The sequence below is a fragment of the Columba livia genome, chromosome 6 (assembly GCF_036013475.1).
Source record: "Columba livia isolate bColLiv1 breed racing homer chromosome 6, bColLiv1.pat.W.v2, whole genome shotgun sequence".
NCBI lineage: Eukaryota > Metazoa > Chordata > Aves > Columbiformes > Columbidae > Columba > Columba livia.
In genome coordinates this window covers 23,528,012-23,541,907 of record NC_088607.1, presented here as the reverse complement: position 1 = coordinate 23,541,907, position 13,896 = coordinate 23,528,012, and the positions used below count along the sequence as shown (strand labels likewise).

The window sequence follows — 13,896 nt, the reverse complement described above, 5'->3', positions numbered from 1 at the left end:
GAGGAGTAACTTAATTTGCCATTAAAGCAGAAAGCCTAGAAACACTATAGCAGGAACCAGAGACGAGAGTTATGAACCTAATCTTTTGGTACAGCAACACTTCCAAACCTTCTTAACACACCCAAGCACCACAAAGCCAGTGTGGAAGATGGAACTGGATCAAGAGCTCACTGTCCAAACTGCAACTAGCCATGGGAAGCTTAACCTTGACTCCTTCTGAAGACACTGCAAAAACCCAAGTCATAGTAATAGACATGAGTGAGAAAACTAGGCCCAAAATAAATTATTATTTTCAATTAAAAACAACCTTTTGTCTGCATAAGAATATAGAGCCTTTGAAGTATTGGAGCCATAAGGAAGTTCAAAATAACTAGTTGATCCTACAGGAGAAAATGCTCTTTGAATTGAACATACTCAGACATAAGTGGTTTTGGTTTTGAATGATATTCATGTTTTTCTTCAAGCTTACCAGAAACCAAACCTCTTCCTTTTCACAGAAAATCTGATTACGCAGGCTAGACCAGCTATTTCCCAAACTTGTAGGGAGAACAAAATTTCACTAAAGACCAGAAGAAAATTTCATACCCTTCACAGTCTCCTTAAACTGTGACAGCCATGTATCATGCAAATGGACTTCTATACATGGACATGAACAGAAACAAACCCAAGATGGGCTCTTATACAATAAAAGCCCACTCTTTGGTTTACTTCTGGATCAACTTAAGCTGGAATCTACTTGCCCAAACCATAATTTACAGCAAATACAAAATATTGATGCAGAAGTCAATTATTGTCCCTCAGGTACAATCACAATCCAGTCAACCTCACAGAATACAAGAACAAGGAAATGAAAACAAAATAAAAAGCCCAAACCCAAAAAGTTTGGCAAGAGTTATTAGACCTGTAAAAGGTAGGAAGGTATAAATATAACAAGGAAATCAAGACCCTCGTTCATTTTAAGGAATTGGTTTTGTACGTTCAGATACACTCCAAGTAAAAATTAGATTCTCTACATGAAAAGTCAGACTGTTATAAAATAATACTTAATAAAGCATACTGAGTGTAAACAAAATGAGGAGTTCATGTAAACCATTTTGTCTTCAGTACGACAGGCTTCTAGAAAATAAAGCAGGTTAAACTGATTTTAACTTACCGTAAAGTGAATTAAGCAAAATGAAGCAGTATCAAGTCTGCAATTTCACAAACCAACAGTTTCACCATTTGATAAATATTTATAACTGAACTTGTTTGCGATTTCTAACAGCTCAACAAGTTTCTATAACAGTCAAAGCCTATAACTTCCCTGCCAACACAAAGAAAAAAGAATAAAATCTTACCAGCCTTTAACAGAACAGTTTCATACAAAAGTATTTTGTTTTTAAAAACAACCTTTCTATTCAAACGACCAATGACATACAGAAAACTATACATGAAATTTTTGCTGAAGACAATCAGTCAAGAGAACTCAGGCATTTCAGAGCATTCTTTCTTTTCACACTGAAGTACTCTTCCTACAAATCTTTTTTCCACACGTGAGATTACAGATTCTTGAAGAGATAGGCAGATAGACCCTACACAATGCTTTATGTTGGAGTTTACAGAGCAAGAAATAACAGTACTATCAATTTCTACTTGAAATATAGACAAATTTAAGTGGAGTTAGCAAAAAGTTGGAAAAAAGGTCAGAAAATACATGTATTTTTCTTCTAGCAATATTAACAAAATTGTTTTCCCTTGCAGGTTATAGAGTACCACATAGACTCATCTGTAAAGATTAAATTAGTTCAAGACAAAAGAATGCACCACAATCTGAACAAACAAATGCATTTCACTTACCAAAAAAGAAGCAGATTTTGTACTGCCAACTACATTTTCAGCAGACAGCTGACAAAGCACAAGCCATGTCGTGGCTTAAGGCTGCGTTCTTTCCAGCCTTTCTAACTGTCAAGTGTCTAGATATATAAGTAGTAATGTGAGCAGTCAAGTGCTGGCACACAGTTCTTGAGACCTTCTCTTTCGAGGTTTGTAACTATTGTTTTCTGAAAATTACTTGCTTAGTTACATTTTATTATTTTAGTGTAAAAACTGTTCTATAAAAAGTCAAATACTAGTGACTGTTTCACAGAATTCAAAACAGAGAAGTTTAGATGCGTTAACTCGCATGACAAATGAAGATGTAACACTCAGAGCTTAAAATTTATCTTCCAGTAATTTTATGAGAACATGGCAATCTACATCATGTTACAGGAAAAATAAAGTTTTAAACTATGATAAGCTTGCTCTTTCAAGCTTAGATTATTAACTGCGGTTTTATTATATACCAGTTATAGCGCATTTTCTCAAGCCAGTTAGAACAACTTACTCTCAGGACACCACAAATGAACAGGAACGGCGAAGTACAAAGTAGATGATGGTCAGCCAATTACAATATAGGAGGTAGAAACACAAATACAATTCCAAGAAAAAAGTAAATAACTGTTGTTTGTTTGTTTGTTTTGTGAAAACACAGATTTTGGACTCGCTAATCCAGAAGAGGCTATGGCTGTCCCATTTAATGGCATTCAGCCTCCATCCTGCAAAAGGATATACATAAAACCTAGGAAAACATGCCTTGAAGTTTTACCTTCCTTTTTACACCTAGGGAAAAACCAGCCACAAGCAGTTCTCACCACGTTTAATTTAGTTTGCAGCTCACTCTCACCACAGAGCCAGACTTCCTCAGTCAGCTCAGGGTTCTTCTGTTCATTCTGTTGGAGACTGAGACAGTCTGATTCCCAGTCAGTTAAGGGAACCGCTGTTCAGAAAATAAAGGGAAAGCTACTGAAGGACCGACTGTGCTCCCAAAGTGGGAAGTCTGTCTGCTACAGCAGAAGCTGAAGCTGGTCTATGGACTAATGCCCAGCACGTATACAGCTGCAGCCTGGACCCCAGATAAGAACACATCTGGCAAAGAGGAAAGGTCTGAGAACAGATAAACTTCAAGCTAAGGATACCATTAGGTCGTGTCACAAATTATCACAGAAATCCTAATGATTCAAACAATTCGATGTCCTCCCAGATTTTTCCAGAAAGATCAGAGGGACAGAATACTCTACTGATTTTTCCAGATTAAGCAGCACACGGCACAGTAACAAAGCACAGATTCAGGGAGCCGCAGCAAACCCACATCCAGAGCTTCTATGGAATCCACAGGTTTCATAACTGTGCCACCAGTTTTGTAGACATAACTATCACAAACTCAACCACAATGACATCTGTTGAGAGCACTTTTCTTGAAAGACACCACAAAGTAAAAACCAAAGGAAAAGCCTAGAAATACTTACCAGTTGTGCCCAGTTATGGTTCCAAATCTCCTTTTGCAGAAATTGTAATCCTAAAACAGGGCCAATTTCTACCTAAGTAAGCTAAAGTTCACTCCACAATTCCAGAACTATGCAGTATTCCTCAGTGCCTTTCCTAAAAGGTTGCAGAAGGCACACAATGGAACAGCTGTTGTGTTCCACTCCAGTAATGGCTACATTCCAATGGTGGATTAAGTGGTCCAAAACCATTCTTATCTAACTCACAGGGGTATAGTGAAGACTGTTTATAAACCCATACAATGAGGAGACATACTTATCAACTTTAGTGTAGTCATGCTGGGCAGAACACTACAAGACACAGAACTTGAAGACTCCACAGTTAGAAATTATTGTATTTGTCCAGCTGTTATACTGCAATGTAGTTTTATTTGCATTTTAATGTTCTTGCATACACCTTCAGGCCAGGAATCCTATTATCTTAACTATGTCTGTTGCCATGTAATTCTACTGTGCTTTAAAAAACATAATATTGAAAACTAAATATTAGTATGTATATGATATATACTAATTCCTTATTCTCCCTCTAAAGTAGAAATCTGGATTCAGTAGTACTGAGGACACTCAGCTAAGAAGTTTCTTTAGATGATTTTGTTTGGAGTTTCATTGCCGCTTAAAGATTTTGGGAATAACAAATCTATATTTAAGCAAGTGTGCCTGAAGCTTTCTAACAGGTCAGACAACTCAGCAAAATAAAGCAGCAAGTACATACACAGCCAAGAGCACAAATGCTTTTTTTGGTAACAATTTCCACTAAGGAAGTTATGAACTTCAAGACAAAAACCAAAATACATTCCTTCCATGTAGCAATTCTTGCACTAAAAAAGTTCTTTAGCTCAAATAAGAGAAAATAAATATTAGCATGTAAAGAATGCCTTAGACTAACACCTTCTTAGCTTTAATCACAAATAATTGCCTCTTCGTACACTAATGAGCAAGGCAAAATGGAAAGCAATTTAGACAATTCATTCAGGGTAATAGCTTTGTGAGCTAATATTACTGTTGAGAGATTCATTCTCAATTTCCTTGAGTACAACAACAGAGCAGCACTAAGTTTTGCACTTCAGGGAGCTTTTCTATCCTATGTAAATATAAACAGAAATCCCATTATCTATAGATAAAAACAATAAAGCAAGTTAAATAAATTTTCATATATTACTATTTCTTGTAACAGCCATCAGCTCCCTGGATCACAAGTGTAAATAAAACACTTCACTTACTGAAATCGATGAGAAACCTTCCAAATCCTTGCCTTTGGTATTGGGGCATAATCATTATGCAGGAGACATTGTACTTCTGCTGGCAAAGCTTTTCCTGTGGGAAGGAGAAACAGATCAAGTATGTCAAAGCACTGCTGAAGCAGGCAATTGCCTGCACCTGCCACTGTCCTCGTAAAATAATCCCAATAAGGTGAACAGACACATGGGGTCATTACCAAAGTCAAATAATTCCATGTTAATATTTAATTATACCAAGGAAGTACCAAGCATACCCTTCAAAACAAATATTTTTTAATTAGTTAACTACTTGGCATCTTAAAAATTAAATACATTGTCTAAACAGCATGATGAAGTTTAAGTGCTGTAAAGGAGAAGGATGGGAGGAAGAGGGCAATATTTTCATGCTCCACTGACCATTCTGTCAAGGATATAAAAGCGGAAAATAATATCCATACACATGGTGAAGCTGTATTTTCTGCAATTGCTATGCTAAGTGCCTGCTGGTTTCCATCTCTATTTTGCCTTCTCTCTCTGAAATAATACAGGGTCGGGGTGGAGAGGAGGAACCCCATACTCTGAGAACTGAGTCTTACTTGAAGCATATTGACTTTTTCAAAGCTGAATCCTTCTCACCTGAATCCAAATTAAGAGTGCTCAGAGGTCAGAGCTCTTTCAAACAGAATGAAGTAATTAACATACCGGAAACTGAGGCAAATATTCCATTGATTAAGACAAAAGAAGGAAGAATCTAAACTAGGAAACTGTTCTAAGAATTTAAGGTTATCGGTTCTTTCACATTTATTGATAAAAAGGAAGAGCCTTGAAGCCTTGTTACCTTTAAAAGATTACACATACACACAAAAATCTCTCAACATCAGCACTAGGTAGTTTTGAGGGAGACCAATAAATCAACCAAAAATATCCAGGTCAGCATAACCGACAAGAAGTTGTGGCAGGCACAGGGACAGTTTAAGACACCAGCTATCACTTCAGCTTCCACACATCAGATGACACCAGGCCAGTGATGACACTGTCAGGATCACATGCCAGAACATTGGTTTCTAAAGATTTCTTCAGCTGTGAGAGCAGATACTCATGCTGTATTTTACCAGGTGTCTTAGTTTCTATGGTATGGTGAAGTATTTTCTCTGTGAAGGCTTCTCAAACTCACAAGACTGCTGCTAGCATAGAGTTCACATCCTGCCAACATTATTTGCCATTAGGGAAGAAAAGCCAGAGTACTTTTGCCAGCAAGAACACACATTTTTTTAAAAAAAAGGTGGTGGGGAGGGGTGAAACACAGGACAACACATGCAGTTCAGTAAATAACTTCAGTGGAATCTGAGAGAGAGGTTTTCTTTTTCTTATGTTTTGGTAGTTAAAACATGCATGATCATCAGATGTAACAAACAGACTGGCCAAAAGCAACAAGGGTGAAGTGGAGGAAGAAATGCATTCTTGCTGAAGGAAGGAACAAACAACAAGAGAGATTCAACACCTCCAGTACCTTAAATAAATCTAGTAGGAAATATTTGCCTGTATCGGAGTTGACATGTTTGTATGCCACAAGAACTTCCGACTGACATAAGAGTGCAAATTGTGTCTACACATCTCACTGTTACTTTAATCCCAGGAAGGCCCCCCATCTTGGAAGGAACTGGCGACCCCCAAGATACCACTATAATATGGAGGTACTCTGACATGATTTTTAAACCTCCTAAAAGCAACATCTTCATACAAATCACTTCATAAACAAAGAAAACTATATACTGAGGGAGGTGGTGATACTAGGAGCAAGAAGTACTGAATGTCTGAGTAACTACCAATTCATCACATATCTTATGAACAAACTAATGGAAACTTCTGTTGCAGACACATCTAGTAATATTTCGCCATTATTTTTGTCATCTTTGTCAAGACAGTCTACAGAAGTATAACTTTTGTCTGTAGCGGTCACCTGTTACTTTAAAATCCAAAGCAAAACCCCAACCAAAAGACATCCACTCTAAAGTAAGCATCTGCCATAAAGTTAGGTAGGCACTGCATTCTTCCACTCAGTGCAATGAGTATCTGCATTAGATCAGAGTGCACACAGGAGGTGAATGCAGCTGGCCAGTTATGTCTGAACAGCCAGCTTGAACTGCTAGCAGTAAAACCATGAAAACACACCAACATTTCACATACCGAGCACTTTTAGAAGCTAGACTTGGTATACTATTGCAAAAATGGTAGAGGGAGGAAAAACATTTGATTTTCTACTGCAAACAAAACACATTCTAGGGGAAGGAAAACAAAACAAAAACAACAAAAACAAAAAATACACCACCACACAACCAAACCAATAACAAAAAACCCACCACCACATGTGGCTGAATGCACATACAATTGCTCAATTTGTATCAGTGTCTTAGACAAGAAAGTACAAGTGTATTTAAGACAAGGCACATTATATTGGAAATTTATAGAGAAGATTCAATCTACTGAATTGTTTCTTCTTTGCTGTTGGCACAAATATTAATAAAAGGTGAAAATTAGTATTTTTTAAAACAACCACTTATTTTTTACCTTAGAGAAATATCCAACTAAATGGCAGCCTTTCTCATCATTTTTTGTAAGGACATAGAAGAGGAATGGTTCAACATCATAATACAAGGTTTTGTGGTCCAGAAAGAGCTTAGCTAACAAACAAAGATTCTGACAATAAATTTTGCTCACATTTCCATCAACCTAGAAAGCAAGACAGATGCAGTTATTTTCAATGCCATCAACATGTTAGGACAAAACAACTTCTTGCATCAATCATATCCTAGAAAGAAACACGAACAAGGTGGAAGTACAGAAGAAACACACATTAAGTTTCAGAAGATAAAAGCCCCAGCTTTTTGTTAAATAAGAATTCTCCAGTTAGTACTAATTACTTTGCAAGTATTCTCCAAGGATCTGGATTTATTAAACAAAGTAGGTTCACCTTTTCATTGTTCAAGTGAGACTTACCTCTCCCAGTTCAGTCCTGAAATGAAAATGAGTGACTGGCAGACAACAAAATGTTCTAGTTTCTAGTTAAAATGATATTAAACTGTGGTTTGCTAAAAGGCAGTGGTGTACAACAGTCAAACAAAACAAAAACAGTGAAGTGTATTGTGTTGAATCCTTGAAATGGAAGGCAAATGAATGAGTTCGCAACTACATATCAATCACAGCAATGTTTTAGATAAACTAGACAAAACTTCTATACTAGACTAAAACACTATTGAGCAAGAGAATTAAATTTTCAGGCTAAGTACTACAATTAGTCTAGGTATGTTACGAGTGTAAGGAGTCAAGCTGTGACTCAGACAGCTACAGAAGAGCCAGACACAGATTTCCTAAATCAATTAGTTACTCCCTGGAAGGGAAGGCTCAGTCAAAGGCAACAGCATTTTAGAAATAATCTTAATGGAAAAGTTTGCTTGTACTAATATTCTTTGGTAAAGTCACTACCCATATTTCATTTGCAGAGACAGCCAAATGGTACACACATTGTCTCATAAAAGAATCAATTTTCTATGCTAATTTGTTTCTAGTAAAAATCCTAGTTAAAAATCTAAGTAACCCCCAAACTTTAGGATATATCTAGGGATTTCAAGGTGGCTTTAGTAGTATACTTGCAGTATCTGGATTAAAGAAAAAACATTTAATGGACAGCTACTGCTCCTGAAGGCATCAGAATAAACTTACGTGCAGTACTCAAGAACCTATCAAACACATTAAACTCTCATACAACTCACTCCAACTCTCTAGATGCTTGCTTTATTGCTTCTCACACTTATTAGCAAGTGTGCAAATTAAATGCAAGCATTACCCAAGTAGAAATCATCATCAGGTAAGCCACAAGCCTGAAAACCCAAATTATGTAAGATATATTTTTCAGCAAGAATATTTGTACAGAAATGTAAAAAACTCCTTAAATTCCAGACAAACTCAGCTTGTTCATCAGTTTTAAATGCAGGGGGGAGGAAGGAAGAGGGACTGCAACTTCAATAGCAAGCATCTATCAAAAGTTTCTTGCATACAGCATGGTAGTAAACTATGTCAAAGTCTTCTCTCAAATCTGTCAAAGTCATGCTCTAGGCAGAGGTACATAAATCTCAAATGTCAAACTCATCTCAAAAGCAGAAAGCACAAAGGAAACCACAAACCCTTCATTCTGTCAAACAGAAAACAGGTGTACAGAGTTCCTGAAAGCATCTGTGAGGAAGGACATCAACTGATGAGTAAGGTTCCACAATCAGCAGAGTAAAAACTGACAATAGCCTTTGAATTAAAAATACAAACACCCTACTTTATTTCAGAAATCATAACATAAGCGCTTATTAAAGCACCTAAAGTAAATAAAGGCAATAAATGCAGTGGAGAAAGAGTCGGAACATTGCTTCACATTCACTTTGTTTGCCATGTGTTTTTGTGTCAATCCCCCGCCCATACCCAACCCCTTTCTTTGAGCTATATTTTAATTTAAGAAGTTTTTATTCACATATTGGTAGTAGCTAATGAAATTAAACTGGAAAGCAGGATTTGCCTATTGTATGCTGCACAGCTCTTAACACCTGCTAACAGAGAAATTTAAGTTATTTTGGATTTACTAGGACAATTTTGCTTCTTGACAGGAAATAGATATATATTATAACTGAAGTCTTTTGCTGGGAGATCTACAGTCTTCGTAAACATTGCCCAAGTCAGGAAGGTTACAATCTTGATGCTAATAGCTATTTTTTAATAGCACAAATCCAAAAGAGCGAACTAAATATTAGGATATTGTTCCAATTTAAGTAAGGACTTTAAGACTCCATCGACCACTGTTTGAATAGACAATGGCAATAACCAAGCACAACTGACATTTACATAGTATAAGTTTCGAGAAGAACCTATGATACCTGCAGGTAAAAAGAAGTTATCAATATACACATCTAAACACATCCTAGTAATCCCAGCAGTCTTTTCTGCTCATGCAACGGGTAACAACTCTCGAGACACAGGAATGTGGAGGTTAATGCACAGCTGTAGTTACTGCAGGCATGCTGTCTGAAACACAAAATTCTATTGTCCAGGATATCCTTAAGACACTAAACTTAAATGGAAGATGTGTCTCAAGAGAATAATTCAGACTATAAAAATAATACACATCCACAAAGTTCAACTCTGACTTTCTAAATTAATGGCAGTGTGTTCTGGCCAAAGTTGGACTGAATCTCTGTCATCCAACCAAGCTGTTCCAGGGCAAGTTTCTCAAACATCCAAAATGAAGGCAAAAGCAATTAATAGATAAGTTTTTGTTTTTATAACAATAACCAAGAAACTGCTTTGCTTGCTTTTATACATTGGAAGCATCTACATTATTAGTATTCTCCCTACACCCAAGATACTCAAATAGCCAGAAATGAATGGGTGCAAGAGGTACGTTTGCTGAGAAGGCAAAGGCAATCCAGTAAAAGAGCTTCCGTTGCAGTCCCCAAAGACACGTACTATACAGTATCTTAAGAGGTTGGGTGGTGCATAAAGAAAATAAGAATTGTGACAGAATATGGTGGGGCGGAACAGGGGGAAGACTGGCTTGGTTTTGCAGTATAAGGGTCTCCAAGAAAGTATTTAAGTAAGTTTTCACTAGCTTTATAACTGGCCTGCAACATCTACAAACTCTCAGAAGGTAAGATTTTTATATACCTACCTCAAATACAGAAAGGTCATTTCTTCTGTAGATTTCATTGGCTGGAGGATGAAACCAGCCACATTTCTTTGAGTGCCTCAACAAAATGTTTTTACTTTTCATGTATTTAAGACAGAATTCACACAGGTAAAGCTTTGGTAATCTGTATGAAAATTAGAAAGATATTTACACAGAAAATTCATTAAATTCTATAAACAGAAAAGTTACCATAAAGTTAAAAGCCCTTCCCATTTGTATAGAAGGTACCATGAGTAAACACTGCTTAAGTTTAAAAAAATAAATAAAAAAACAATCACATTAGAGTGAATGATTAAACATACACATCAGCCATTAGAAAAGATTCAATCAATCACAATGAACCTAATTCAATAGAGATGGACTGCTCTTTTCAGAAATTTTATGGCTACTTACCTTCATTTTTAAATTACTGAAGCAGGGGAAGACTGATGCAGAAACTAGTCTACAAAGTTTTAGAGCACAGGGCAATCTTTATGTGTTCTTAAGCTACTAACAGTATGATCCTGGGATCACATTGGGATCACAGCCATAGTTTACACCACTCCAGTATTCCAAGAAAGTTTATCAACAGCATAAACGTATTTGAACTGTTTGTTCCATGATCTAATCCCACTGCACTGAGACAAATACCACACTGCCTCCCACAGGTGCCATCCCACTAGTGCCTCATTCTAATAATTATCCACCATTATGTCTCTATCTGGGATTAATTTAACTGATGAAACAAGTAACTCTCTCTTATCACATAAATTGAGGGAATAAAAAAGTAACTCAAATAAATATTAACACTATAAAAGCAGGAAATACAAATGCTTTCTACACTTGTCTAAACCCTTGAATTTTATATTACCAGTGGATGACACATAACTCATTCCTACCACACAAAGATGACCATATCTAGGAACAAGAGGGACTGACAGAAAAGGCAGCTTAAAATAATGCTATGCAAAGGTATTTTGGAATAGACCACATAACTTGAGTGCTTTATATAGAGGCAGAGCTTGATAAACATATAGTTCTAAAAATCTCCATGTGTGCCACTGATCCCATGGATTCATCAAAAAATTTCTTTTCAGCACATGCAAAAATCAGGAGATGTGCTGAGCACACATACTAGTTCATGCTCTCTGCCTGACTCCAAGGCGTGCCCTGGCACAGGCGGCCACAAATAAGACGCTGTTGCCATAATTCCTCACTTGGACTTATCTAGCATGTTCAGACCCCTCCCTGGTTCCTAGAAAAAGGATGTTAAGAAATTCTGGATGATAAACAAGGTTAATTGCTCCAAGTGGCGAGAAGTTGGACTTACGTGTTTGCAATGGTTTGGAGAGAAAAGCAAAAACAAAAAACCCACCACCCCACACCAACACACAAGAACAACAAAACCACACCAATACATGCTGCAAGATTATGTTCACACAGGACTAGGAAAAAAATCAGTCTTATTAATGCATCTTTGATTAGAACTAGTTAAGAAAAAAAAAAAAAAAAGGAGATCAACCCTTGTTCTCACTTAAAATTACAAAATCATATTTACTTATAAAAGTTGTAAATTATGAACAATTACAAAAGAACAAGAAAGTAAACTGCAATTATAACATTAGTAAAAATTCCAACCATCCTGACAACTCGCTACCTTGCATATTCCTGTGGGTAAGGTGAAGAGTACCAGGTCTGTATCTCGTATTTTCCGAACTCAATCACAGAAGGGTATCGCCCACTCGTTTCACCACCATTTTTACAACCAATTTTCTGTCAGGTGCAATAAAAGCAAAATATTAGTTATAGAAAAAGTAAAAGGAAAGTTAGCTTTGTGTCATCAACCTCTTTAAATCAGTTGCTTAAGTTCTTCCAACCTGGACAAGCACAGGACAGACTTTGCAAAGAGCCAAATATAACTAGGGAAGATGTCTGTCAAGGTGCCAAATGACTAAACATGAAGTGAAGTGAGCAGTGCTTACAAGTGTATACAAATAGATGGTACAGGGCCCAGACAAATAAGAGGCACAATTGCCTTAGTCCTCTTCTCCCACAGAATCTAGCATGAGGACTTCTGTACAGTTCTGGTTCAAACTCAACACCATCCTTTTGTCAAAAGAAGACATCAACAGAACCCTTCTGGAGTCCTTGCAGTTTACTTCTGAACTGTCAACAGTATACCAACACAAACTAATCTTGGCTATCATACTCAGGTTGAGCTGATCAGAAAATGACTGCTAGACTATAATGTGCTGTCAAAACACAAAAAAAAAAAAAAGAAGGGGGAAAAACGTAATTTCAGTGCCATGAATTTTAGAAATCTTATCACCTAACATTTTTGGACTGCATATGAAAGACAAAGAAAGGAGGAGGTGGGAGCGACTTCCATGAACAAACGGAAGTACAAACTAATAATAAAGTTGAATCTTTAAACTTGGTTTGAGTTTGTTGCTTAACAAACTCTGAATTTAAACTACGAAAAAGTCACTGCATTGACCCATAGCAGGTAATGACAGTTCTTGTACACTGAATCTGAAAAAAATTAAGTGATTTCCAATTACTAAAAAAACACAAGACAAATTTATGATGCAATTTTATAAACAACAGCAGTTGAAACATGCCATGCACCTCCCTTCTGACCCAGATTCTCAAAGACACCAGTTGCTCAATTCATAGACACAGAAACATAAAAGTCTACTTTGCCACAGGACGTTGCCATGTCCAGGTTCCTTGGTCAAAAAACAAACAAACAAAAACATCATCAAAAAAACCAGCTCAGTCTCCACAAGCTTTAGAGTAACACTGCACACCTTAAAGAAGAGCATTAACACCAGCTGGTATAAACAGTTGCAGTCAGATTCAGATCAAATATTTTCACTGCTAGAAAAAGCCTATAGTATTTAAACTCGAAGTGTGTTACATCATTGGGTAAAATGAACTCATGAAGTCAGTAAAACCATTTTCCTATCAAGCAGTATTTGCTGGGACAAACTCAACTTTTCACAGTGGCTGCTTTATCCACAAGCACATTGTTACCAACCAACATCCCAGTCTTGACCAGGATGTCAGCTATGCTTAATCTCTATGCTTAATCAGTTGTAGTCCTATGCCCAAAATGCTTATATTTCAAAACCTATCCCAAGTGTCACTCATCATCTGATCCATTCCAGTGTGAGGCCTTGTCTCCTAAGAGAATGTAACTGTATTTACAGTGTCTCCCAAATTAAATTCACAGCAAGCATGACACATTAGATCAAAAGGAATATATTAAAAGTGAGGATGAACAGACATATGAAAATAAAGTAAGCTTTTATTTACAGAAATAACTGCATTTTATGCACTGATTCTTACCTCCAGGGAAAGCTCTCGAGCCTGCTTAAATACTTCCAAATCCTCCTGTGTAACAGTGACCTTGCTTCCCACCAGAAATATATCCGTATTCTCCTGCTTGATGCTTAGTTTGATTTCAGTATCTGTTATTTAAAACCAGCAAAAAGTTTATTCAGACATGAAGGTTATATGTGCCTTTAAGTGATACTCCTAAATAGGACTGCAGCAACTACAGCTGTTATGACTCACCATTTTAACTAAACTTGGGATTACTAAGTAACTGAAA

General features: G+C 36.8%; 1 protein-coding gene across 16 annotated transcripts in view; it reads right to left on the bottom strand.

The window, feature by feature from the left end:
* The window catches only part of KAT6B (lysine acetyltransferase 6B), a 105,619-nt gene that overhangs the window by 27,748 nt on the left and 63,975 nt on the right, over positions 1-13,896 (bottom strand). For 14 of the 16 annotated variants that reach the window (XM_021284349.2, XM_021284348.2, XM_065068514.1 and 11 more), the window contains exons 8-12: positions 13,632-13,753; positions 11,938-12,053; positions 10,284-10,425; positions 7,145-7,306; positions 4,580-4,673 (exon numbers count right to left, since the gene is read on the bottom strand). In XM_021284349.2, the coding sequence (XP_021140024.2) occupies positions 4,580-4,673; positions 7,145-7,306; positions 10,284-10,425; positions 11,938-12,053; positions 13,632-13,753 (636 nt within the window). The remainder of the gene's footprint in view (positions 1-4,579; positions 4,674-7,144; positions 7,307-10,283; positions 10,426-11,937; positions 12,054-13,631; positions 13,754-13,896) is intronic. The other 2 variants (XM_065068515.1, XM_065068520.1) reach the window with 1 other exon arrangement.